The following is a 26,916-nucleotide window of genomic DNA, read 5'->3' as shown; positions in this document are numbered from 1 at the left end:
TTTCTCTCCGTGAAGCACAAGTAGAGCCGAGATTCCTCAGTGTTCGTGATGCAGGGCTGACACTGGTTTCCAACACCATTGGTCTGTAGGTGGCAACTTGAACTTACGAACTGAAAGTTGAAACTCCCACCTGGAACTATGTCTGCTCATGCAGTCCTGGGGGGTTTCAAAGGGTAGAAAAGAGCAGAGGACAGGCTGCACCACCCGGAGTACCTGTTTGGATTTGTCAGACCTAGAGAATTTAGGAGCTGTTCAATAATGTTTCAATAGAGGCTTGATGGTTGTCCAGTCTTTCGGAGGGGATGCCCCCTGTGGGTTGAAATTTGACCCAGATGGATTCTGAATCCCTTTGAAGTATTAGAGGTTGTGATTCTAAATGGAGCAGCTGGTCAATAGCTGGGTGATTCAGGCTTCAAAATCATGCATGGCTGAAGCACACAGAGTATTTTTCTGAAACGTAGGACTGTTCTGTGACTGTAGAGTGTCACCCCAAGAATTGCCTTAGGGCTCCACTTTACTTTGGGTTGACAAGATTTCAATATCTGACCATTATGTTAAATATAATTCCTTAAAGCCCAGTACAACAATTTAAGTGTTTTGCCCCCTCCAAGTTTAGCTAATAGTGTGACACTGAAAAGTCATCTCCCTCTCTGAGCCTTATGCTCACCATCGAAAAGGCAAAAGGCTTTCAAGCGTGTGATTTCTATGGTCTCTTCCAAACTTGACAGCCCACGACTGTCTAAAATCTCTATTGTATGGAATTAGAAATCAGCCTTTCTGGAACGAATTCAAAATTTTAAATGTTCATACTTTTTGGCTCATTAATTCAGTTTCTCGGCATTTTATCTTATAGAACTAGCAAGACACACACATATACGTATACACTCACTGCAGCATAAATTAAAAACAAATGAACCAGGGAGAAGAGACTGGGGTTGGAAGGCTACACTTCAAGCTCAGGGCAGGACACTTCTCCCATCTTGTTAGTTTCCATTCCCACTTGAGAATCTATTCTTGCTGCACCTATCTATCCTTGTAGTTTGGGTGGGTCATAAAATACCTAGGACACGATGGAAAATTCGGGCTGCACGGTCGACTGATGTACCCCAGTTGGGCTTTCAGGATCTTCGGAGGACCAATACAGAAGTTGTTTCTCAAGAGGAGAGTAGGTATCTATGGGAGTTCCCTGACTGTCCAGTGGTTAGGACTTGGCGCTTTCACTGACGTGGCTGGGCTTCAGTCCCTGGTTGGGGAACACACAAGCCGAGGGGCATTGCCAAAATAATAATAATAAGAAGAAGAATAGGTGTCTACAGAGGAGGGCATACATTAACTCCAAAATCCTAAAAGTCTGCTCTGTGATGCTCTTGTGGTGCGTTCTGGAGTTTTCAAAGAGCATTCTTATTTGCCACAACACTTTCATGTTGTGTTATAACCCTTTATTATTGTATCTGTTGGCTCATACAATCTAAGTGGTAGAGCAACTTACACTGGAGCTGAATTTGCTGCAGAATCTTCTCTTGTCATGGTTCCCTCTTAAAACTGGCAGCCTTGGGCTTCCCTGGTGGCGCAGTGGTTGAGAGTCCGCCTGCCAGTGCAGGGGACACGGGTTCGCGCCCCGGTCTGGGAAGATCCCACATGCCGCGGAGCGGCTGGGCCCGTGGGCCATGGCCGCTGAGCCTGCGCGTCCGGAGCCTGTGCTCCGCAACGGGAGAGGCCACAACAGTGAGAGGCCCGCGTACCGCTAAAATAAATAAATAAATTAATTAATTAAAAAAAAAAAAACTGGCAGCCTTATCGTCACTTTGTAGGTGGGTCAATATAACACACTCAAAGTGGTCTGCGTTGACTCCAAATTCTAAAAATACCCCCCAGTGTTGTTCTCTTTATTCATGGTAGTTGTTTAGAGGTGCAGCAACTGGTCTTTCACCTTGAAAGGGATGTCTCAACACGACCCAGACTATTGAACTTCCAGAAACTTCACTGAGATGGCAAAAGTGAAAAATTTTTTTCTCACTCCCTCTAGTTTGCATGTTTCTGAGGCAACATGCAAGGCACCAAAAGTACTTACTGCTTCCTCGGAGTTCCCTGGTGGTCCTGTGGTTGGGATTCTGGGCTTTCACTACCATGGCCCGGGGCCTGGGTTCAATCCCTGGTCGGGGAACTGAGATCCCACAACCTGCATGGTGCAGCCAAAAAAAAAAAGGTACTTACTACTACAAGTTCATCAGCTCCAGCCAGTATAATTTTATCAATGTGATGGAACAATGTGATGTTTTTCAGAGTGTCATGGTGTGTCAAGAGTGTCAAGATCTCTGGAAAGAACATTATGGCAGAGAGCAGGAAAGCTGACATAATTCCAAGGCAAGACTATGAAGGTATACTGATGGCCTTGCCAGGTAAAAGCAAATTGCATATGGTGGTCCTTACAAATTGGCACGGAAAAAAGACTTACTTAGGACAGTAGCTGCATACCAAGTGCCAGGGGCTGTGTTGATTTGCTCATGGAAAAAGTGTGGGATATCGGCTACAATTGGAGTAACCACCTGGTTAAGTTTACAGTAGTCCATAGCCATTCTCCAAGATCCAGGCAACTTCTTTTTTTTTCTTTTCTTTAAAAAAATTTTTTTCTTGTTCTGCGTGTAACTTCTGCACAGGCTGAACATGTGAGTTAATGGAGATGTGATGGATATCACCATCCCTGCATCTTTTAATCCTTTAAGGGTGGCCTGGATCACTGTAACTCCCCCAGGGATGAGATTTTGCTTCTGGTTTAGCATTTTGGTAGGGAAGGGACATTCTTTTGGCTTTTACTTAGCTCTTCCTACGATAATGGCTCTTACTGGATCAGAGAGAGAACGTGGGGATTCTGAGAGTGGGCAAGTATATCTATTCCAAATACACATCCAAGAACTGAGGAAATGGACCACAGGTGAGTCCATACACCAACAAGTTCCACTGTGAGTCAAATTTGAGCTAAGACTTAGTCTATCACCTGATCACTATAAGCTCCTACTTTGACTTGTGGGCACAGTCACATTTTAGGTCTCTAGGAATATAAAGTCAATTCAGAGACAATGTAGAGTGATCTCCCAAAGACCTGGGTATTTCCTCTTCCTCAGTGTGCATCACTCCTGTATATAGCCATAGGTCCTAGGCAAAGAGTTAAGATATATGCCACCTGATTGTGGAGAAGTTCTCTGAGGTGTGACAGACTGGGGCTGGGAAGGAGGAAGCTAGTCTTGAGGAGACTCCCTGGGAAGCTACACCCTGGAGTGCTACTTACACTCGCTAGGGAACCATCCTTTGTGGTGCTGAGGAGACTTGTTGGAGGCTGAGGATCACTGGGTGTCTCACATGCCACTGGAACAAATGTATAATGGCATGTGTCCACCAGTATAGCATCAGACAAAGTAGTTTCGCTGCCCTCTGTGCTCTGCGTATTCATTGTCCCCACTAACCCCTGGCAACCATTGATCTTTTTCCTCTCTCCATAGTTTTGACTTTTCCAGAATGTCATATAGTGGGAATTATATCATATGTAGCCTTTTCAAATTGGCTTCTTTCACTTAGTAGAATGCATTTAAGTTTCCTTCATATCTTTTCATGTCTTGATAGCTCATCTCTTTTTAGCATTGAATAATATTCCACTGTCTGGATGTATCACAGTTTGTTTATCCATTTGACCACTGAAGGATATCTTGGTTGCTTCTTAGTTTTGACAATTATGAGTAAAGCTGCTATAAACATTCATGGGCAGGTTTTGTGTGGACATAGGTTTTCAACTCTTTTGGGTAAATACCAAGGAGCATGATTGCTGGATCTTATAGTTAAGACTATGTAAGAAATTAACAAACTGTCTTCCAAAGTGACTGTAACCAATGTAGGTTTTAGTTTATGGATAAGGAAAAGGGTTCATGGAAGTTAATCAACTAGTCCAAGATTGGAAGGTACCTGGGGATTTCCACTCAATGTCGTTCTGCTTTGCTCCTTACCCAGTGCTCAACATATGCAGGAGCATGGAGGTAAAGTCTGAAGGATGTGCCCTAAGGATATTGGATGGGTAAAACCTGGGCGCCACGTTTGTTGGTCACAGCGATGTGAATTCTCACCCTTCTCCCACAAACCTGCTCTGCCTATAGCTTTCCTTGCCTCAGTTGAGGGCAACTCTATCCTTCCAGTTCCTCAGGCTAAAAACCTTGGAGTCAGCCTTAACTTCTTTTCTTCTCTCATACTCTGTATCTATTCTTTCAAAAAATCCTGAGGACTCTACCTTCAAAATATATCCAGAATCTGAACACATCTAAATACTTTCATTTCTACCATCTTGGTTCCAGCATCTGTTAGTGCTGGTTTTAATGATCACCCTATCTTCCTGATTGACTGATGACAATTGTATATTATACATCTGATGTTTGGAAAACTTTTATGCAGATTAGCTTCTGGCTCCATACCTCTCAAACCTTGTTTCTTTTCTATTATCCACATACTTCCAAGGCCAGGTGCTGTAGGAGACCCTCATATCAGGATACCACCTCTAGTGCAACTTCCTGCCACGATGTCAGGTGAATTGGTACAGCAGGTGGTAGTATTCCTAGAAGCCATTCCGACAAAACGATGACAGGAAATAGCCATGAACCACAGAAATATATCTACTAACCCAAACTAAATGTATCTCCAACTCAACCTCTCCTTAGCTGGATCCTCAAAATGTTCCTTGTCCCTCCAGCATGAAGGGAAGTATGATGGAGGGGAAGTTGGAATGCAAAGAAATGGGAATCAACCAATAGCAATTCAAATATCTTGCTTTTTTAATATTTAAAAAATATTTATTTATTTATTTGGCTGCACCGGGTCTTGGTTGTGGCACATGGGATCTTCTTTGCTATGTGCAGGACCTTTAGTTGCAGCATGTGGGACCTAGTTCCCAGATCAGGGATCAAACCCGGGCCCCCTGCACTAGGAGCGTGGAGCCTTAACCACTGGACCACCGGGGAAGTCCCAAATATACTGCTTTTTAAACTCTTACAAAACCACATGACCATTTTTCTTCAAGGCTTCGGAAGGGGCCTCTGCAAGTGAAGTGTCCTGAAGTGTACGTTTCAGTAGCTTCCTGGTAAGTCAACTTGTGGGTTATTTTAAATTGCCACCTGCTCCCTTCCCGCAGAGCTTCTCCTCTCTCTTATCTGCTTTTCCTACTTCCATAGCACCACCGCTCCTTAGGTACTGTATAATTTACTTATTTATTATGTTTCCCGCTGCTAGATGTTCATTGTTTCTTGTGTCTAGAATAGGGCCAGGTGCACAGTAGATGCTCCAAAAAATTTGCGAATAAATGAATGAAATAAATAATGCATAAATGAGTGAGTGAATAAACTAAATATAATCTAGGATCAGGATTACCATAATCCAGTATTTGGAAATTTAAAAATTTGAGTTCTATTCCAGACTCTGCCACTTTACCTTGACCATGTCATTTAACCTTTCTGGGCTTCTGTTTCCTCGTGCATAAAATTAATTGGCTATTTTTTCATTCAGTTAACATCCGTTGCGACACAGCTATGATCAGAGGATACATCATTGTATTCTCTTGTTTCCTTGCTTTCAAATCCTGTTACTCTTGCAGAGCCCGTAACTCGGAGGCTTCAAAATTCCCGCCTCTTCCAGGCCCCGCCCACCCGCCAAGCCCATGTTTAGACTCCTCCCCTAGTCCGCACAGCCTGCCCCAGTGCAGAAGCCCCGCCTTCCCTAGTCGCAGTCATCCAATGGCCTAGATACACGGCTAGGTGAATACCGAGGGCTTTAGGTGTCTTCCTGGCGCCTGACCAGAGTCTTGGGGAATTCGATTGCTCTTGAGTAGTCACTTCCCCGAGCTGGCCGAGCCATATGCAGCATCACCAGCTCCCCGACGTTCCCTCGTAAGGGTCAGACGAGGCTCCCGAGCCCGGTCGCCCCAGTCTCTGGGAGTCCTGGGTCTTCACTGGACGAGGCTCTCGGCCCGCGGAATTCTGGGAGTGGTAGTTTTCTTCCTCCTGGTTCCTTCCAGGTACACTGGTGGCTAAGACTCGCAGGACTACGATTCCCAGACGCCCGAGCGAGTCTCAGGTCACGTGGCCGGCAAGGCCGTTGGGCGGGGGCCTGGCCGGTGCTCCGCAGCTGTCTGTGACGCCCGGAGACCGCGGGCCGCTTCGGCCCCCAGAGAGCCCGACATGGTACGCGCGGGCGCCGTGGGGTCGCATCTCCCTGCGTCCGGCTTGGACATCTTTGGGGATCTGAGGAAGATGAACAAGCGCCAGGTAACAGAGTCCCGCGTGGGGGGCGCGTCCGGAAGCCGCGACCGGCTGAGACAGCGGGGAGTCGGAGCTCCCCGGATGGGGCTCCCGCAAGGACAGCGCCCCGCGACTGGGGCCGGTGGCGACCCGAGGCTCCCGCCTTGGGCTGTCGGAGGCCCTGGGTTCAAATCCGCACAGACCCACGTGTGGGCACTTTCTTGCACAGACAAAAGCGCAATTAGGGGAGCGTGGCCCGGAAGGAGAAGAGAATAGGAACCCCGTCCTTTGGAGGTCGTGTGGTTGAGAAAGCGGGGAGAGATGACTCTACCGCGAGTGACAGCCTTCTGCACGTATTTGAAGGGCCGTCCCGTGGAAAAGGGAACAGATTTCTCGGGGGGGTTTCTGAGGCCTGAGGTCCTGAAGGAGGCTGCCCGCGGATGGAAGTGGCAGAAAAGCAGGCAAAAGGGGAGAACTTCCTAGCGATGGGAGCTGTCCAGTAATGCTTCCCGACGCGGTTTCTTCCCATCCCTGGGAGTGTTTTCCTGGCCAGGCGTTGGGACTAAATAAAACTCCTCGTGCGGGAGAGCTCACTGGTGGTGCTCCATCATTGTGGACTGAATCAGTGTTCCAAAGGGATTCCAGATGTCTTCTCTAACTTCATTCTTGGATTCCGTGGTCTGGCAGCACCTTGAATATCGGAGGCAGCTGGCGTGGGGTCTTTGGGCGACTGGAGTTGATTTCTCACCCCTCTGGGAGAGGGCCTCGGAAGAAGACTTCCTTTATGCCTCTCCTTAGCCCGACCCCGTCCCCCTCTCTCTTTTTTCCGAGTAGAATTTCAGACTAGTGCAGTAGCGTGGGGGAATTTGGTGACTTGAATCTCATGAACTGTGTTGAGAACCTGGTTGCTTCTAGGTGTGCACGTCAGTTGAGCTCCTGGGAATTTCTGTGATTAAGATGAGTTGTGGCAGAGATTATCACTAGCTGGAAAAACCAACAGCTAATGCCCTGAACATTGATGTGGTTTACAAGAAAACCCTCCAGGAAGTAGAGCTTTACTTTAAAAATCTAGACTTAATTGGGTAGGTTTTAAAAATGTCTCTAAGATTGGTACCGATTACCGACTGCAGACTATCAGTGAACGCCTTCTGGTGAATCTGTCAATCGCTAAGCCAGTTTGCCTTTTGAAAGCTCTGTATATTCCCACTCTCAGTGATAAGGCCCGTTAGTAGCTGGTTGCATTGTCTGTATTTTGCTAGTCTTCTAATTAAAATTCAGAAGCTCAAATCTGCTGCCTCCTTGTCCTTTTTTTTTTTTTTTAAAGCTTTGTCCTTTTGCTTTTTTCTTTTTCCCTCCACAATAGCATCCTGTGACACCTTGTCAGGCATGCTCGCTCCACCAGTCTTGGAAGAGGGGCCTCCTTTTTCTGCTGCCCTTGCTTACAGTTAATTAAGGAAAGAGCCACATGCAAAAACAAGGACTCTTTGTTTCTGCAGTGAGCAAGAGAGGAAGAAAAACAGCCACTGGCATTTCTGCTGCTCTGTCAGCCACAATATCTGGTCTGAAACGTTTGTTTAAAACCCGTAGACATTGGCTATTTTATCTTTGCTTGACAAAGACTGTGAGCTTGCTTCTAAACTCTGCTGGGATGATTAAGTGCCAAGCATACAGAGTTGGTAGGCAAAGATGAACAATAAGAAAAGGCACCAGTGAAATGTGGGGTGTATATTTCCAATCAGCTTGTCAGTAGTTCCATCAAAATTACATTTTCTAGATTCCAGGATTTCAGTCCTAGACTTAGATACTAGGTCCCTTAAAGATAGGGTGCTGGAAGGGTGATGTGTGGTTTTGCAGTTAGCTTGATTGTTAGGTTTCTATATAATTGGCTGTCTCTTGAGCAAATAAATGTCTTGCTCAGAGAAGTTTTTTTTTAGGAATTGATTTTATTTCCTCTCAATGAATTTTTCAAGCATAGAAAATCATACTGGAAAATATATTCTCAGTACGTGGTCTTTATTAGATAAGTGGCAATACTGTATAATTTTCTTTTATCAGGGTGGAGCCGGGTGGTTTGAAAACGTGTATAAAGATGGCAGTCTCTATAGAAAACCATGCCTTGGGGCTTTCCTAATCAGAGCTGCAGTTCATAATGGAACAACAGTTCTTTACTAAATCCTTTAGGTCAAGCAGAGCAGGTGGCGAAGTTTTTGAACGTGAACGCCAGTGAACAACTTCTGCTTCAGGCTGACGTGGCTAGCAAGGCTGATTTTACTTTAAGCAACCGTTTAACATGTTATAGCCCGACACTTGAACAATGTCCGTTTGGCACTCCAGTTTCCTTTTTTGCTCTCCTGGGAATTTAATTTAATTTGATAATTTGCTATTGACACTTAAGCCAAGGAGTTAAAAAAATGGTATGTAACTGTAATTTTGAATTACATTCATTATCCTATTTTCATTTATTACATCGAAATAAGTTATTTTAATGCACCTTTTGTCCCCACTTTCGTAACCTTCACGATTACCTCAAATTACATACTTGCACACAGTTGTAATTTTAGCAAGAGACAGTTTTGAGCTTCGCTTTTCTTTCCTTCCTATCATATCAGAAGGTTTTCATGTTTTGTCACACTCTTCAAAATGATTATTTTAACGGCCTCTATCTTGTCAAATTGCTCTTCCTTTAAATACTTCCCTACCCCCTCCCAGATTTTGAAATTAATCTATGCTCACCATAGGAATTTTAAAGAATAGAGAGTAGTTTAAAGTAGTTTAAATAAGACAGTCCCATCATTCATAATTCCACCATGCTAAGATAGACTCTTAGCATCTTGGGGGGTCTCCTTGTGTTTGCCTTATAAACTGTTAAACAGTTTGTGGAGATCCTACTGCAGCCTACATTTTTCACTCAATGTGTCTTGAGTGTTTGGTCCTCTGCCATTAAAGTTCTTTATTCATTGTTTCCAGTAGTGCAGTAATTTGCCGTTATTTACTCAGTCATTTCTCTGTTGTTGCTCATTTATTTCCCTTTCCCTTTAAAAATAAGACTGTGATAAGTATCTTTGGGCCATAATTCCCTATCTGCCTTTAGGTTTAAACTGGTTTAAACTGAATTCCTAGAAGTAGGGTTACTGGGCCAAGAGCAACCTCTTGATACTAATGCTTGACACTAAATTGCTTTCAGAATGGTTATATCAACTTGCATCCCCACCACTTGAATATATGCTTGCCACGCTCTGAGTATTAGCATTAAAACACACACACACACACACACACACACACACACACACACCCCTTTACATTTACTAGGCCGAAAAGGGGCAAGGGGGAGGCAGGATTTGGTTTAAACACTTTGTGTTTATTCGCCACTTGTGTTTCTTCTTTGGAATATTAATAGTTTTAAGCTTGTACTTCTTTTTGTTGTTGCGATTTTAGTGTTTTTCTTACTACTAGTTTATATGTGCCCACCGTGTATTTCTCACTATTTATTCAACAAACTGAATACTTACTTTTTCCCAGGCCTGTGTTGAACACTGGGGGCACAGCTGTGAACAAGGCTGAAATGATCCTTGCCTTTGTGGAACTTACAGTTTAGTGTGAAAGATGCATTAAATAATTATATGCATAATTATCAAGGTGATGGATGGTATAAAGAAATACAGGATGCAGTGAGAATATATAGCAGGAGGACACAGGCTGGTCTATAGCAGAGGTTGGCAAACTCCAGCCCATTGCCCGTTTTTATAAATAAAGTTTTATTGGAATTCGGCCATGTTCATTCTTTTACGTATTGTCTGTAGCTGCCTTCCCACTACAATGGTAGAGTTGAGTCATTTCAACAGAGATGATAAGGCCCATAAACCTAAAATATGTATTACCTGGCCCTTTACAGAAAAAGTTTGCTAACTCCTGGTCTAATAGGTCAGGGAGGGCTTCCCTTGGGAGCTGATGTTTAAAGTAGGACTTAAAGGTGAGTGAGTGTTAGGTGTGCTAAGGAGAGCCTCCTGGGCCGCGACAGTAGCCGGTGAAGGTCCTGGAGTGGAAAGGAGCGTGTGCTTTCTGAATCACTGACAGAGCCCGCCAGTGGAGCTGGAGTGCAGTGAGCTTTACTAGCTGACACTGGAGAGGAGAGGCCATATATCAGACAGGGACTTAGAGATCATATTCACGCATGGAGTGTGGGATGCAATCAGAGAGCCTTATGCAGGGCAAAGAGATGACCCGATGACCAGAGGTGCATTTGAAAACCAGTGCTGAGTGTAGCGTGGAGCACGCGTCGGGAGATGCACGCGTGGACATCGGGAGCCTGGTTAGGAGGCTCTCGCAGTGTCCGACGGGCTGTGCTGGTGACTTAGATGAGCGTGGTGGCAATGGAAATAGAAGAAACTGAACAAATGCCAGACATATTTAGAAGATAGAGAGGACAGAACGAATGGGTGGGGGGTGACTGCAGACAGCTGGGTGGATGGGAATGCCATGTATTGAGATGAGATCACGAGCACTGAAGCGTTTTTGCAGAAGATAAGTTCAGTTTTGACCGTGTTGGTTGGAGCTGCCTTTACAGACATCCGAGCGAGACTGTCAGGGAGGCAGTTGGAAATCTCAGTATTGGGAGCAGGTGGCATGATGGTGCCAGTGCCGGCATTTGAAGGTCCAGTTCGAGGAGGAGGAACTGGCAGGAAGATTAGAAAGAAAGTGGTCGGAGGGTGGACGGTGTGCCATCCAGGAAGCCAGGGGCGGAGAGCTTGTAGAAGTGATCATCTGTGTTGACAGCTGCCAAAAGGTCAGCAAGGTGAGGACTGACAGTTGTCCGTTGGGTTTAGTGAGCATATGACTGGGTGTGTAGGCTGAGGGGTGACTGTAGGTGGAGAGGAAGGGGAGAAACCTGGGGTAGAAGTTCCTGAGGTTTGGCTGTGAAGAGAGAGTGTAGAAGCCTTACGGAGGATGTGCGGTGGAAGGAGGACTGGAGGTGGGAGAGACTGAAGCCCAGGGGAGGGAGAAGGTGTAGAACAGTACGCCAGCCTCTGTGCATCAGGACCACCTGCGAGCCGTTTGAGAAACAGGGATGCCAGCACCCCTCCCCTCCCATTGGTTCCATCGGTCTTGGATGGAGACCAGATATACCGTGTTCCAAAGGCTCCGCAGGTGATTCCAATGTGCAGCCAAGGTTGAGAACCAATGGTAGAGAACAGCGGTTCTCAAACTGTGGGCCCTGGACCAGCAGCTTCAGGATCACCTGGGAACTTGTTTGAAATGCAAATTCTCAGGCCCCACGCGGGGATGCTAGTGCACACTGAAGTTTGAGAACAGCTGCTGTAAAGGCTGGTCTACACTTTCAGAAGTCAGAACCGTGTAAATCCACCTGCCACATGCCTCCTGGGCCTGAGTGTCTTCAGCCCCCATTTCTCCAGGCCTTGTGCGTTTTTAAGACTATTTAAAACTATATTTAAACTGTGCTTAACACTGTATTCGATCCTCAAGAAGAGTCCATAACCCTGCATTCTGTCTCAGTTAAAATGGATATTTGAGGAAAACAGTACTGTCCAGAGCCATGTGATCTGAGTCCTAGCTCCTAACTCACTTCCAGAGGATATTCTGGAAAGCTGGCAGGTAGTTAAGACGGGATCTAACCTACCTAAACTCACTTGCTCTGAAACACCACTAAAACTATATGTAGTAAAGGGATTTTAAAAAGTCATCAGTTACTCCAAGATAGGAAGCCCAGAAAGGGAAACAAGAGCAATCAAATACTAGAAGCTGGAAAACAGAAGAGTGGCAGCTGACAGCTGGAAGCAGCAGTGGGGGGACGTGGGGGGGCGTGGAGGATACGTCTCCACTGCTTACGCTGCAGGCACCTCCAGGACTCAAGGGCTGGCAGTTCCAGGTGTCTCCAGAATGCGCGGGAGGGGTGAAGGGGAGGTGGGGCTAAAATGAATGAGATGGGCGGAAATGCTGAGAAGCAGTTAGAGCCCAAGCTGTCCTCTCCGACTCTACTCAGAGGTTTCCCCTCGCGGGTGGAGGTCTGGAAGCTTCTCTGGAGGGGTAGACAGAAGGTCTTGGAGTAAGGCGGCTGCCAGGCCTCATGGGGGCTGCACGCTGCATGCCGAGGGTGGAGAGACGGAAGTGGGTGGTGGAGGCCCCTGGAAGGCCAGAGTCCGGCCGTGTAGGTGAACACACAGGCCAGAAGAGCAGGCTCACGTGCCCGGGTGGAGGGGCTCCTTGAGCTAGAGACGTGGTGGGGGATTGAGTAGTTTCAGGGCCAGGTATGCTGCTGAGAGTGGACGGTTCAGGTGGAGGGAGAGGGTCATTGGAGGCGAGGAGGCCCAGGAATTGAGACACCAGAGTGTTGGGTGGGCCATCCACGCTCTTCAGATCACCCAGAGCAAGTGCTGGAGGCAGGCCGAGGCAGGTGCCACAGTCGGAGCCGTCCTGGGGCACAGTGAGGGCGGGCAGCCCTGTGGGCCCTCCGTGGCCTCCGGTGGAGCGAAGGGCGGCTTAGAACTAGATGCGGACTCGGGTGGCCTTCCTGCCGTGTTCTTAACCAAATGTTTGATGCTCATCATTTAAAACATTTATGAAAACCCTAAACATCTAGGTGTTTACAGTTTCTGTTCACTTTTGAATTGTAATTTCCGATGCAGAATAACCTTGTGTAGGACAATGCGCTGTAAGGCTAGGATTCTGCACCCTCATTTGGGACCCTTCTGGCCGTGGGGCTGAGGAGTCCTGGGTGAGCTGTGGGCATGTCGGGGCTCTCAGGTTAGACCTCCGCCCTCTGCGCTAGAGCGGGAGGCCAAGCCATAGAACCTGAGTGGTGGGTCCCCTCAGGGTTGAAGGTTCTGGGGGATTCTGGAGAGGTAAGAAGAGTCGTACAGAGGCCTTAACAAAGCAGGTCCCACAGATTACTCTGGTTTTTAATTTTTTTCCTTTTCTCTTATGGAAGGAGAGAAGATACATGGGCATTCCATGGTCGGAAGTTGAAATTCTACCTAATTTTGTAGCTTGTGTGAACTAGTTTCATGTCCTAAAATAACAGCTTTTTTTTTTTTTTTTTAAAACAAGCTTTGGGTTAGTGAATATTCTGTCACCGGTTCTTACTTTTGGTTTGGCCTTTTTCATTCCAGCTCTATTACCAGGTCTTAAACTTCGCCATGATTGTGTCTTCTGCGCTCATGATCTGGAAGGGCCTGATCGTCCTCACTGGCAGCGAGAGTCCCATCGTGGTGGTGCTGAGGTGGGTCCTGCCAGCCGGCAGCACGGACAACCCAAACTCAGTGTTTTAATTGGATAAAGTTTTAGAGTTTTCTTTCTTGATATCTGTTTTGAGAAGGTTTCTTTTTTTTTTGGCTTTTGTTGAAAAATCGTTTTCAATAGACAGTTGAGGCCTTTCATCATGTTGATGCTTGTGGTCCAGTGTGATGTGATTCACTTTCATGTTTTCATGTTTTAATCCATGTTAAATGACATTTTAATAAGATAGTAATAATGCATTATTTGTGTACACATTGATTTTTAAACATAAGTAATTTAAAGCTCTTACTTGGTTCTCTTTGTCCCGCGTGGGCAGGGAGTCTGTGCCCAGCATGGTGTCTGGTGTTTGCTCAGGTTTCTTCAGCAGCGCTGTGGTAGCTGACTCCTCTCTTCTCAAGACTCTCAAGACTTTTACTCATAGAAAGCACAGTGTATTCGTCTTAGAACAGTTTATACTTTAACTTCCCAGAGCCATGAGGTCATCCAAGGGGAAAACTTAGCAATCAACTTGAAATTAAATAGCATGTTTGTGAGCCCTTAGGTGCTTGGAGATGCTCTGCTCACGGTGCCTTAGATCGCTGAGTCTCCCTGCAGGGGGAGTGGAGCCCTGTTGTTCCACAGGGGGAGCAGCGGGCTGGAGCAGTGACGCGGGCAGGGTCACCGCTGGCCACAGTGGGAGAACCAGCACGCAGGCTTCTTGGCCCCCAAGCCAGTGCCCTTTCCCTCCTCTGGGCCCCGCTGTCACGTGATGGGGCAACAGCTCTGGCCTGGGCTTCACCAGGCCACCCTTCTGTGGCTGGCCAAGGGGCCTGCTTCTAGAGATGCAGCATATGCATAAACTTAGGAGCCTGAGGATGGCATGGTTCACACACAGGGCTGAGGGGGCCTCTAATTCACTGGTGTTTACACTGTGCTCCAGGGGTGCCCTAGGGTCCAGGTGGATGGGTTAGGAGGGAAAAGGTGACCAAGCTCACGGACTATAGACACCTTAGCCTTGCTTCGGTTGTGACAGCTCCACTTTTATGTACTTTATGTGACTATATTTTACCTGGTAAGATTTCATTTGAAGAAAGGATTTTAAGGCTTTTGAAAAAAAGAAAGAGTTAAGCCCCTCAAATTGAGATGGGCCCAACAAATATGGAAGCTGAGGTCCAATAAGGCCAAGTCACCCGCATCTCACAGTTACTTTCGGCAGAGCCAGAACTCGGTCCGAGGTGTTCCATCCCTTCTTCAATCACACAGACACACTTGCGTGCAGAGATTATTGTGAAATTGCAGTACATGGGGACTTTTTTTTTTTTTAAAGCATCCTTTACAATTCTAAAGCAATTTGGTTTGTGAGCATAAACTGTTGACATCACGAGGGATGTGTGACCTTGGGGGAATCCCTGGCCCTCGAGGAAAGCAAGTGTCAGTTGTTATTAGTGAAACATTTCAAAGGACTGCCTTCCTAATGGGGCATGATAATGACTCTTGCTGCCAAACTACAGTGTATTCACCCTGCCTCTGAGACTGGTTCAGGGGTTTTTTTTTAAAACTGCTGTCCTTGTTATCACAGACTGAGATGGTTTTCTAGAAACTTCTTCCCACTGCGGGTCTTCAGGAATTTTGTCAAAGGAGTGAAGATGAAGCAGTAGATGAAGAAATTATCCTAAGCATTTTAGCCATCATTGGCTTTTACTTCAAAGAGTCCACATTTTTCTTAGTTCTTTTTCTACCTAATACAAACTGCAGAGCGACCCGCTAGTGCCCTTTTCATACTCAAATCCAAGAAGAAATCGTTCCCTTTCTCACCATTATCACCTTGAGCCGTCAGAAGGAAATTGCTTTGGTTTGTTTTATATCAGAGACCTGCTTGACTGTTGATGAAAACGGATATTCTAAGTGGTATGTTTGTTGTATTCTTTATGGGTTGAAATATTCACCTGGTGTGAACATAATTCTGATGTGACTTTGTGTTTCTTTCCAGTGGCAGCATGGAGCCAGCCTTTCACAGGGGCGACCTTCTGTTCCTAACAAATTTCCGAGAAGACCCGATTAGGGCTGGTGAAATCGTTGTTTTTAAAGTCGAAGGCCGAGATATTCCAATAGTTCACAGAGTAATCAAAGTTCATGAAAAGTAAAGAGGCTTTACTTCTCTTTGGTTTTGTTTTGTAGACACAACTGTGGACAGTTTGAATGGTTGATTAGAAAGTAGCAGAAACACTGGATTATGTTCCTAGTTTTGCCATTTAGTAATTGGGTGACTTTGAACCTGCTACTTAACTGAGTCTGTAAGATGGGAATAATACTTTACCCACAGTAACTCACAGGGTGATTATGTGAATGAAATGAACTGATGTTTACTAAAGCACTTGAAAAACTTGAATTGCTGCACAATGTACGCTGGAATGTATTCTTGCAGAATATTAGTTACTTGAAGGAGTCTCAAAGAAAATCAAATCTCATGGTAATTGAGGATAATTTTCGTAAGAGAATTATCTTCTGAAATGCAGAAAGCTACCTGTTTCTCAGTGTCACTTTGGACAAACTGGCATTCTCAGCAGTAATATTAGCCCTGGATGAATAAAAATTCCTTCCCCCATCTCTTCCCATGATTTGATCATTGCATATCCTGCATTAATTCTCCCCACCACAAATGGCTTTGCCTTTTCCTTAAATGCCAGTGACGACTTATTAAAACACTTCTTGGGAACCAGAAACAATGACTTCTAGCTCAAACGTATTAAGTTTCCATGAGAGAGTACATTCACGTGATTAGTGAAAACGTTACATATGTGGTTATTCATTTACCTTTATGCAGCTTAGTATAGCATTTTACCTGCATGAGTTATGGGATTAAAGTTAGGTATATATATTTGTATTTTTTAAATAATGGAGCATTGCTCATCCTCTGTGTGTGTGTGTGTTTGTGTCTTGTACATTTCTGGTATGAGATTCTCATTCCATTCACTGCTTCCAGGTATTCCCCAAAGATGTTTGATACTAAAAATATTCACTTCATTTTACTCTAAACATTAGAATGATGTTTCAGTTTGTGTTAAAACACTGGTATTGCACTAACATTACCTTGTTAGTATTTGTTAACTTACCGATGAAGAAATATGCTCAGTCATGATGCGACAGAACTCTCACCTGATTTTATAACGATGTCCAAAGATGGGAAATTGTGCATTTCCTGTAGAGCTGCACTAGCCAATGAGTTTGCCACCAGCAATATATGGTTACTGAGCACTTGAAATGTAACTAGTGTGAAATATACACAAGGTTTCAAAGACTTAGTACCAAAAAAAGACAGAGAATATCTCAGTAATAATTTTACATTGATTATATGTTGAAGGAATACTTTTGATATATTGAGTTATATAAAATATATTATTAAAATAAAAAAACAAAGATGAGAAATTGTTCAAAGTTAAGGAAATAATGATGCTTTGCTGTAATTCTCGTGAATTGTGAGAGATGGCCCGGGTTTTTCTACTCTTAATTTATTTTATAACCATGGCTGCAAATCTGCTCGCTCTTTTGGGCGTGGTTTCAAATCTTCGTGGGCTTTTAATATTTTATCAAATGATTTAGTGCATTTTCTCATTTGTCTTATTGAAAAAAGACCCTCTTTATAGCTCTATAAGGCTATAATACTGTGTTTCTAGTATCAAGGCTGTGTAAGCACACTTTACAACGTTTAAAATGAATCCCCCCCGTCTCTTTAACACAGCGGTTTTATGCCGTTTGTAATTCCTGTTTGTTTGCAAACTGGATTGTAATCCACTTTGCTCAGTGGTGAAGGGAATAAGGCATTATTTCCTTATAACACATCCCACATTTGGTAAGGAAAAATAAGCTTGAGGAGAGCGAAGAGCACATTTGTGTTTGAATTACCTTGTGCTCAAATCTGTGTAATCTGGGACCAAGTTCATGTGTCGAGTGAAGAGGAATATAATCTGTGTTAACCAGTTGGTCCGTGGGGATGAAGAATGGATGGAAACAGATGCTGGCGCTAAGCATTGCCTTCCTGGTGCCCTTGTGCTTCGCCATGCTTTTTGGTTATCAGGGTAACTTAAGTGTTTTAGAATTTAAGTCTACATAATTGTCATTAGATTTGTGCTTTAGTTGAATGGTTGTCTGCCAGCAAGCATCTTAGACCAAGAAAGATCAAGTTATCTTTGACTGCTTTTCTCAATGCCCATATCTGCCTGTGAAGTGTTGGCCAAGCTAATACTATTCTAACGATGCTGTGCTGAAAATAATTTTTGAAAGGATATTGTTTTGCTTTCCAGAGATAATGGAGACATCAAATTTCTGACTAAAGGAGATAATAATGAAGTTGACGATAGAGGCTTGTACAAAGAAGGCCAGAACTGGCTCGAAAAGAAGGATGTGGTGGGGAGAGCCAGAGGGTGAGTGAGGATTAACTTTTAAGTTATATAGAAGATTCAGAAACCAGAAAAATATTTAGAAACAAAGAAACCAAGGTTAATAGAATTATACATTACAAAGATTATACGTCAGGAGAGTTGTAAGCAGTTATACTTTGTACTGAAGACTAAACAAAATTCAGAACTTCCTAAGGACCTGAAATCTAAAGCTGAATGCAAGTATGCTATCTATATCATGGGTTTAATTCTATGTTTGAAATAAATCCTCACCTAGAGATTATTTATAGATTTTAAATAACAATTATAAGAAATCCTTTCAGAAATAACTACTGTGTAACACTGTGGTGAATATTCTAGGTATTCCTTGTACCTATATAGATGTGTATATGCATATATAATTTTACATAGAAGAGTTTTATTTTTTCACCCAACAGAAAGTTGCAAATAGCTTTCTGTGTCAAATCTACACCTATATCTTTTTTTTTTTTTTTTTGCGGTACGCGGGCCTCTCACCGTTGTGGCCTCTCCCGTTGCGGAGCACAGGCTCCGGACGCGCAGGCTTAGCGGCCATGGCTCACGGGCCCAGCCGCTCCGCGGCACGTGGGATCTTCCCGGACCGGGGCATGAACCCGCGTCCCCTGCCTCGGCAGGCGGACTCTCAACCACTGCGCCACCAGGGAAGCCCTACACCTGTATCTTTTTAAACGACTGCATAGTATTCCTCTGAGAATCATAACTGATTTCACTAGTCCTCTTTTGGTCAACATTTAGATTATCTCCTGGTTTTTACTACTAAGAAAAGTTCTGTGATAAAATTTTTAATACCCACCTTTGCATAATTGTTCCAGCCATGAGTTCTGCTTCTGATTGACACAGCAGAGCGTCTGTCCTGTTATTAAATACCAAAAAAGGAGATTCTCCCCATCTCTTGGTGACCCTTTTTATATTTAACCCTTTCTAGAAATGTCTCCTTTTATTGAAATCCTACCAGCTGTGTAAGGCTGGAGAACACTGGTGACCATTTTCTAAGATGCAGCTTTATTCATCAGCTTGTAGTTTAAGGCCTCTTTCGACCCCTTTCCTCCCTCTGCTCACCTTTTAACCATTTCTCCTCTATTGCAATAATCCCACCTGGATAGCTGCAGGGAGATGACAGAGACCTGCAGCTGGTCAGTCCTGTATTTCTAGACACTCTGGTGAGAGGCTGTGTATAAGTGAGAGGTTGATGCTACTGATTTTAAAGCAGACTGGAGGGTACTAAGGGGGTGTTACCTTGTTTCCTATCAGTGACATGGTTGACACTTGGGTCAAACTGATTCCATATTGACATTAATTTTGTCAGCATGATCATTGGCTGGTTTATCCTGGCTTATCCTCTCTGGGATCATAATCATGTCTGGGTATAAATTACGGGATTCACATTTGTATCCACTGCCCAACCGACTTCTTTTGTTACATCTGAAAAGTGCTGTGCAATGAAAATGATGAGGATTCCTTCAGTTACAAACTATTGGGTTGCCAAAAAGTTTGTTCGGGTTTTCCCGTAAGATCTAAACCCGAACGAACTTTTTGGCCAATCCAGTAATTATTCATGTGCTTTCAAAGCTCTCTCGCACAGCAGTTTATATATAGGCTATCTGAATCTTACATCTCTACTAAGAAAAATTAAGAACTCGATTTGCCCTTTCTGTTGTACAGGTGGCTCAACTAATTATTTTCATTCTGTTAGGGTGAAATGCAGCAAGTGAAGACAAGTAGCATCTCTAGATCCTAATTTGCCTTCTTAAAAAGTTGTCCTGGCTGTTAGCGCTAATGCTTTTTACTAATAAAACCTTCTGAGACAGGAGTGAATATTGTTTTATGGCCCCAGTCAGTGTTGTTCCCAAGGAAGACTTTTTCCTATGCTGATTTATAGTGTTTTCAAGTATTGCTGTCATTATATTACAAACACTTTTTACACTTCTGGCTTTTTATCCCACAATTTAGGTTTTTACCATATGTTGGTATGGTCACCATAATAATGAACGACTATCCAAAATTCAAGGTAGGAATTTATGTGTACGTCTTTATTTTTTAAGAAAATACTGGCGCTTTTACACATGCAACTGTAAAGATGCAGTCTGTTAAGAATGTTTTGCTAGCTAATTCTTCTGCAGAGTGTTTGTAGTTAATGACAAATTCATATACTCATTTAAATTATCAGTTTTAAATTGTTGAAATTAATTATTGAAAGTAAGTACTTCCATCTTTTATGTTTATATAGTGTGTTCTAAAATGGCACCTGTATATTTTTTGCTTTTTATTATGGATATCTTTAAACATACGAAAAAAGTCATACAATAAGCCCAGTAATGCTTATCTCCCAACTTCAACAAAAATAGTATCCATAAGTATATATATATATATATTTTTTGCGGTACGCGGGCCTCTCACTGTTGGGGCCTCTCCCGTCGCGGAGCACAGGCTCCGGACGCGCAGGCTCAGCGGCCGTGGCTCACGGGCCCAGCCGCTCCACGGCATGTGGGATCTTCCCGGACCGGGGCACGAACCCATGTCCCCTGCATCGGCAGGCGGACTCTCAACCACTGCGCCACCAGGGAAGCCCCCATATTTTTTTTTAATCACTTGAAACACAGTAGGAAACCTACACATGAATGAGTAGTACATTAGCAGTGTTTGTTGGGTGTGTGATCCTTGGTCCATCCATATATTTGGGAGTTTTAACTGTTATGTGTTATTGAACAGCTCATTTTGAGAACAAAGCATGTGGAAGAGGTCATCTTTTGATCCTGTCCTCAGTCCAGTATTGACCAGACTTTATCTGAATACATTTATAGACCAAATTTATTTGTAGTCCTCACGGTAATTTTCCACTGTGTTTTCTTTGCAGTACGCTCTTTTGGCTGTAATGGGTGCATATGTGTTACTAAAACGTGAATCCTAAAATGAAAGGCAATTCCTGGGACCAGACAGAAATAAATTCTGTTTAAAAAGAGAAAAGCTAATATATTGGCAATGTTCCACTTTCTGTATAAAAGGAAACAATGTGGAGACGTTTTTGTCTTGTTTGAATAAACGATTCATCAGTGAAGATTGTTTTCTTTTGTGGACTCTGATTTGAATGTGCTCAATCTCTCTGCTTCTCGTGGTAATCATTCTAAACCAAGCTTGAGGGTCTGCAGCACTTCAAGAATCAGGCAGGCCGTCTCTGGACCTGGCCTGCTAGTGGGATAATGTATAGTCCAAACGTGATATAGTTGTAACACCTGAGTTTCAAAAATAAAATTCTTCTCATAGTATTTCCACGGGAAACAGACAGGCCCTTAAAAGAAAATGATTTCTTATTTATTGAAGTGTAGTCTGATAAACGAATAAAACCTAAACCCTTTAGAAGGAAAGGTGTAATCTGCTTTGTTCTTGTGGCCTGGTGTATCTTGAGAGGGTTGGGTAAATTATTGGAAAAGTGTCTGATACATTATGACAACAGCGCGTACTCCTTTGACAGACTGCGCGAAGCACAGAAGGGTAGAAGGGCTGTGTCCTTTGTCCCCTCAGTCTCCCTCTCCATTTCCCAGGGATCTCCACTGTTACAGTTTAGTTCCGTTATCTTTGCACCGTACGCAGTCCTGAATATAGTCCCTCGTTAAACCATCTTTCAGACCCTCGTGTCCCCGCTGCTGCCTTAGGTGCTAGGGATACTGAGTCCCAGCCTGGATGGGGGTTCCAGTGTAGTAGAAGGAACGGGTGATCACAACTGATGTGTGATTTCAGGAGGGACAGTTGCTGTGGGAAAGAAGCAGGTAGAGGGTGCTTTTCACATGGGTCAGGGAAGACCTCTGAGGAGGGGACGTAGAGCAGAGTTAAAAGAAACGAGAGGAGGGGGCTTTCCTGGTGGTCCAGTGGTTAAGACTCTGTGCTTCCACTACAGGGGGCAAGGGTGGGGCAAGGGTTTGGCAAGGGTTCAATCCCTGGTTGGGGAACTAAGGGCCAAAGAAAAAAGAAAAAAAATAGAAACACCCCCAGGGAACACTGGTGCTGCTGGTGCCCGGACCACACTGCAAAGTGTTAAGGGAATAAAAAGGAGGCCAGTGGTATTTTCAGATACTCTCTTCAGTTTTGCCAGAACGTTCTCTCTTCACCGAACAATACAATGTTGACGTCCTTTTCAGTCAGAACTTAGAAATCCACCTCATTCTTTCAGGTTTGTTCAATTCTGATCTAACAATTTAGAATCCTGCCTGGTCGCTTAACCACCCATGGGCCTTGAGCGTAACTTCCCTCAACCTCAACTGGAAGATGAGACCTGCTCTCACTTCCCTGCGTGTCCCCAGGAATTAGTAGATGATTCCTTAGCCCAGTGCTGCCCATGTACGCAGTTTGCACTCAGTACATGTCACCCGTGGTTACGTGTGTTTTCCTCTTCGGCATAACCTGTGCCTTCACACACCTGTACAGTCACTTTGTGACTGAGCTGTGATTTGGGGAAGACCAGCAGGTGTGATCCGTGGCGGGCAGCCTGCCCTTTAATCCTTAATCTCTGCTAAAATAGGCTATTGCAACAATAATGGACCTCATCCTGTTGAAATCAGTGAAGTGAAAGAAAAATTTACAGGATGCTTTCTAAAAACATTATTCTCTGGTGCCCTTTAATAAACTTTTTTAAGAAAAGTAGGTTTTTCGTCCCTGAACTAAAGGTGGAATTTCAAAATGTTGGGTCAAAACTTTATTATTTTATCATCTTTCTGGGGTTCTGTAGTTGGTTAATATAAACTTTAAAAAGCTCCGTAATGTGGCTAAGCTTTTCGGTAATCCTTTGAACATGCCTGACATTCTGAAATAAACTTTACAAAGACAGGTAAGAACCCAGACACAGTTCAGCCAGTGCCATTTGATTGTGGCTCGTTAGAAAGTATGATCTCTTTTGGCCTTTTAGAGGCTACTGGTCTTTATCAAATGGAAATGATGGAAGTTAATGCTCGATCGATGTTCTTTTATCTGGAGTCTCAGTTGCAGCCTCGATGTCTGGAACGAGAACCAGGCCTGTATCTGGGCAGACAAAACTAGCACTGCGGTGTGGCAGTGGATTCACTGAGTAGAACCTCTTGCTGGGAGCTTCTGTATGCTTCTGGGACATACATTTCTCACGTGGTTGAGCAACTGCTTTTCCATTTCACGACAGCTTAGAAACCTCAAGGTGAAGGTGTCTGGTGGACACTGGCCAAGCAAGGATACCCACCGAGAAGGGAGAAGACCAAGTATAAAAAACAGTGGAAGGGGCTTCCCTGGTGGCGCAGTGGTTGAGAGTCCGCCTGCCGATGCAGGGGACACGGGTTCGTGCCCCGGTCCGGGAGGATCCCATATGCCGCGGAGTGGCTGGGCCCATGGGCCATGGCCGCTGAGCCTGCGTGTCTGGAGCCTGTGCTCCACAACTGGAGAGGCCACAACAGTGAGAGGCCCGCGTACCGCAAAAACAAACAAACAAACAAAAAACAGTGGAAGGATTTCAAGACACCACCTAGTGGAGGGACAGACAGCCCATGTCTCAGCTCACAAAGGACTCAGTGATACACAAGGACACTTACACAGAAGCTAAATGGTGTTTGCTATTCTGTATTTTAAGATCGATTTAGGTTTCTATCAGAAACTGGAAATTTTCTACTGTGGAATTAAGCTTCAGTTTTTTAAAAAGGTTAGTGGTGGAACCTCTGATTTCCCAACCCACAGGTCTCAGTCCTGCCTTTTTCCCTTTGACAATGAATGTGTCAGTCCTATGCAGATGCTAGACACACACACACCCTGAAATGACCAGATAGTGGGCTCTAAACTCCTCTATAAAATTTTTGCCACTGTCCCCAGCAAGCAAGCCTGGGCAGATGAAACATTCTTGCGAAGTGGAAGAGGTCTGACTTTTAAGTAAGCCAGGTAGAAGAATCTTTAAATAAAGAAGCAAGCCTGGCGTCTGCTCTATTGAAAACTGCCCAGGTGACTCATGCGGCCAGGGTTGAAGACCACTGAGAAACGTCCGCACAGATTAGTCAGGAGCAAATGTGATGAGGGTGCTTGATCGTTCACATCTTCCATTTCGTCTTCATGAAGTCAGTTGCAGATGGCATGGTAGGAAAAAGCCAGACACGCACCATTTCTGTGTGCTACCCTCTCCCCTCCATTTCCCACACCCAACTGATGCTAGCCATCTTGATTAACGGTCTCCTGGTTTCTGCTTCAGTACCTCGTCTTACTAAGTAGCCTTTGGCCCAGCACACGGGTCGGTCTTCTTAGTCTCATCCTGAAAATCCAGGCGGAGATCCATCCATCCCCACTCTGTGGGTTCAGCAGTTCCCTTAGTTTCCAGTGAGAGGCGGGGGGAGGGGGTGTGCAGTGGAAAGAGGCTCTGGAGTCACCGTGGTTTAAGCCTTGCCTCCACCTACTAGATACGTAGCTTGTAACTGATGAGACTCAGTTTCCTTATGTCCAGAATGAGTGTCCAGGTAGGTGAAGGATTTGTTAGATGCTTGGTTTTCATCAAACAGGGCTTTACGCTTTCTTCCTCAAGATCACTGGAATTTGTTTATTTTTTAAGCTCCCAAATCCTCATGAACATTCTTCCCTATCATTTTTGGCCGTGAATTCTACCTACGTTTTCTCTGTATTTTAAATCTGCTTCCCTGCATTGTTGCAGATATATCAATGACAGGGACATTTGTCCCCAGAGCCTTTGCTTTTAGCCACATGAAGCTTCAGGAAGATGTAGGAGAGGGGAAGGCCCTTTGCCACGTGATCTTGGTGGTGAAGGCTTCTGTTGTAGAGTTTTCTCTGGGCTTCTTCCCCTTCAGTCCTCACCCAAACACTATCCACTACATGCCTCTTGTCAGGTGTAATCGTCTCCCTACAGGTGTTTAGCTTTTGCCATATGGCAGGAATTTTGGGGAACAATTTAGAGCAGTTTTAGGTCCACAGCAAAATTGAATAGAAAGTACTAGACGTTCCTCCCTGCCCCACAAACGCACAACCTCCCCTACTATCAAAGCCAGCATGGTAGTATATTTGTTACATTTATGAACCTACATTACACGAAGCTATCACCCAAATTCCATAGTTTACATCAGGGCTCACTGTTTTGGGGTTTTTTTGAATTTTATTTATTTTTTTATACAGCAGGTTCTTATCAGTTATCCATTTTATACATATTAGTGTATACATGTCAATCCCAATCTCCCAATTCATCCCACCACCACCTCCCGCCCTCCACTTTCCCCCTTTGGTGTCCATACGTTTGTTCTCCACATCTGTGTCTCTACAGGGCTCACTCTTGGAGTTGTACATCTTATGAGTGTTGACAAATGTGTCATGACATGTATTCACCATTTTGGTGTCATACAGAATAGTTTTACTGCCCTAAAAACCTTCCGCCTATTCGTCCATCCCTCCCCGCACCTCTAGCAACAACTGATCTTGGTCCTGTCTCCATAGTTTTGCCTTTTACAGAATGTAAAACAAGCAACACCGCAAAACAGAAAAGAAAATCCTCTGGACACCCTGTCTACTCCGCTCAATGTTCTTTGGTTCTCTCAGGTGCTCTGGGGCCCCAGGTGGCCTCTCTGGGATCTCATGCCTTGAGGACATAGCTCCTAAACGAATATGCAAACAGTAGTAACTAATAGGGGCTTATTGTCTACCTCTCAGGAGTATTTACATTTTAGTCATGAATTTGTGAAAAAGCTCAAGGCCTTACATGTGGGGTCATTACGGATGCCCGAGTAGCTGAGAGAGAAAAATCAGAGGTTTGGAGGAGTGGGAGTTCCCCAAGTCTCTGGAATCACGCTTTTGCTTTGGTTACATGGCAGGGATTATGTCTGAGCTGATGCAGCCCTTGCACAGCTGCTCATAACCACGACCTGCTGAAAACGGATTTATGCAAAACGCCTGCCACCAACCCACCCTGCTGCCACACACACGCCCACATGTGTGCAGGTAAGTGGCTTTTGATGGATTAGCTAGTTTAAAATTTCGGTCTGAAATTGGTTAAATAAAAAAAAACCAAAATAACGAGTTTGTATCACTCAGGCAAGTGATACGAACTTACAAAATGGGAATCCCAGTGGGACTGTGACAGCTAAAATGTAAAAGGGAGGTTAAGGGCTTTAAGAGGAAACTTGAAAAACAAATAGCCGAAGATAGAAAGATCCAGGAGAATCGGTGTGGGAGTGGGGTGCCACACAGCAGCTATAGTTCTTCCCTGCTCTAAGCTGGGCGCCCTGGGTCTGCAGGAGCTGCGCCAGGTCCCCTCCAGGGCCCTGCTTGGTCTTCCCATCAGAAAGGCCTCTCACTTGAACCCAGGCCCTGTGGCCACGACAGATGTGGCGGGATGTCTGCCACCAGGACCTAAGCGCTTGGAGCCTCCACTGCACTCCGGAGTCACATTCTCCTTCCTTCCGTCACTATTTCCAGTTTTTGCCAAGTGGGGAGTTAGGAAGAGGAGGAAGGAGAGGCCAGCAGTGCAAATGAAGCAGCTAGAGTAGGCCCAGGCTTTTGCATTTCTAACTTGAGTTTCTATATTAATTTTTCCGAGTTTGCCTTCCTCAGTGGTTTTTGGTCCTGGCCACCCATCAGAACCACATGGGCACTTTGAAGAACCAGGGTTTCCAGGTCCTGTCCCCACACCGTTTGAAAGAGAGTCCTTGCAGGTGGGACCCGATGCTGCAGTTTTAAAGCTCCCAGGTGACTCCAGTGGGCAGCCGGGGCCTCGCTGGCTTGAGAGCAGCCTCCTTACCCTGCATGGGACAGGGTGTCCCCGAAGCCGGTCAAGAGTTCCTCTTGCGGAGGAGATTTCTAGGGCAGGAGATCCCCGCATCCCAGCCCTCTCAGCTGCCAGAACGTCTGGAACCTGATTTACCCACCTGGCCTTTACCATGGGGCAAATGCTTTCCCCGGAGAGCAGCCTCCTTCAGCCACCTCCCCCTTGGAGCAATCTCACCAAATTCCTCCCTGCCTACAGCAGTCAACATCTGGGAGGGGTA

At 44.8% G+C, this 26,916-nt stretch overlaps 1 protein-coding gene across 1 annotated transcript; it reads left to right on the top strand.

The window, feature by feature from the left end:
• Positions 1–5,859: 5,859 nt before the first annotated feature.
• SEC11C (SEC11 homolog C, signal peptidase complex subunit) lies at positions 5,860–20,990 on the top strand. Its single transcript, XM_024754935.1, has 6 exons — positions 5,860–6,296; positions 13,394–13,503; positions 15,490–15,639; positions 17,801–17,920; positions 19,886–19,943; positions 20,790–20,990. The coding sequence occupies exons 1-6, from the start codon at positions 6,210–6,212 to the stop codon at positions 20,841–20,843; spliced, it is 579 nt and encodes a 192-aa protein (XP_024610703.1). The 5' UTR covers positions 5,860–6,209; the 3' UTR covers positions 20,844–20,990.
• The last annotated feature ends 5,926 nt before the right edge of the window (positions 20,991–26,916 follow it).

This window comes from Neophocaena asiaeorientalis, unplaced genomic scaffold (assembly GCF_003031525.2).
Source record: "Neophocaena asiaeorientalis asiaeorientalis breed wild unplaced genomic scaffold, Neophocaena_asiaeorientalis_V1.1 scaffold124, whole genome shotgun sequence".
Classification (NCBI taxonomy): Eukaryota; Metazoa; Chordata; class Mammalia; order Artiodactyla; family Phocoenidae; genus Neophocaena; species Neophocaena asiaeorientalis.
Note: the sequence above shows the minus strand (reverse complement) of the source record. Positions and strands in the feature narration are given on the sequence as shown.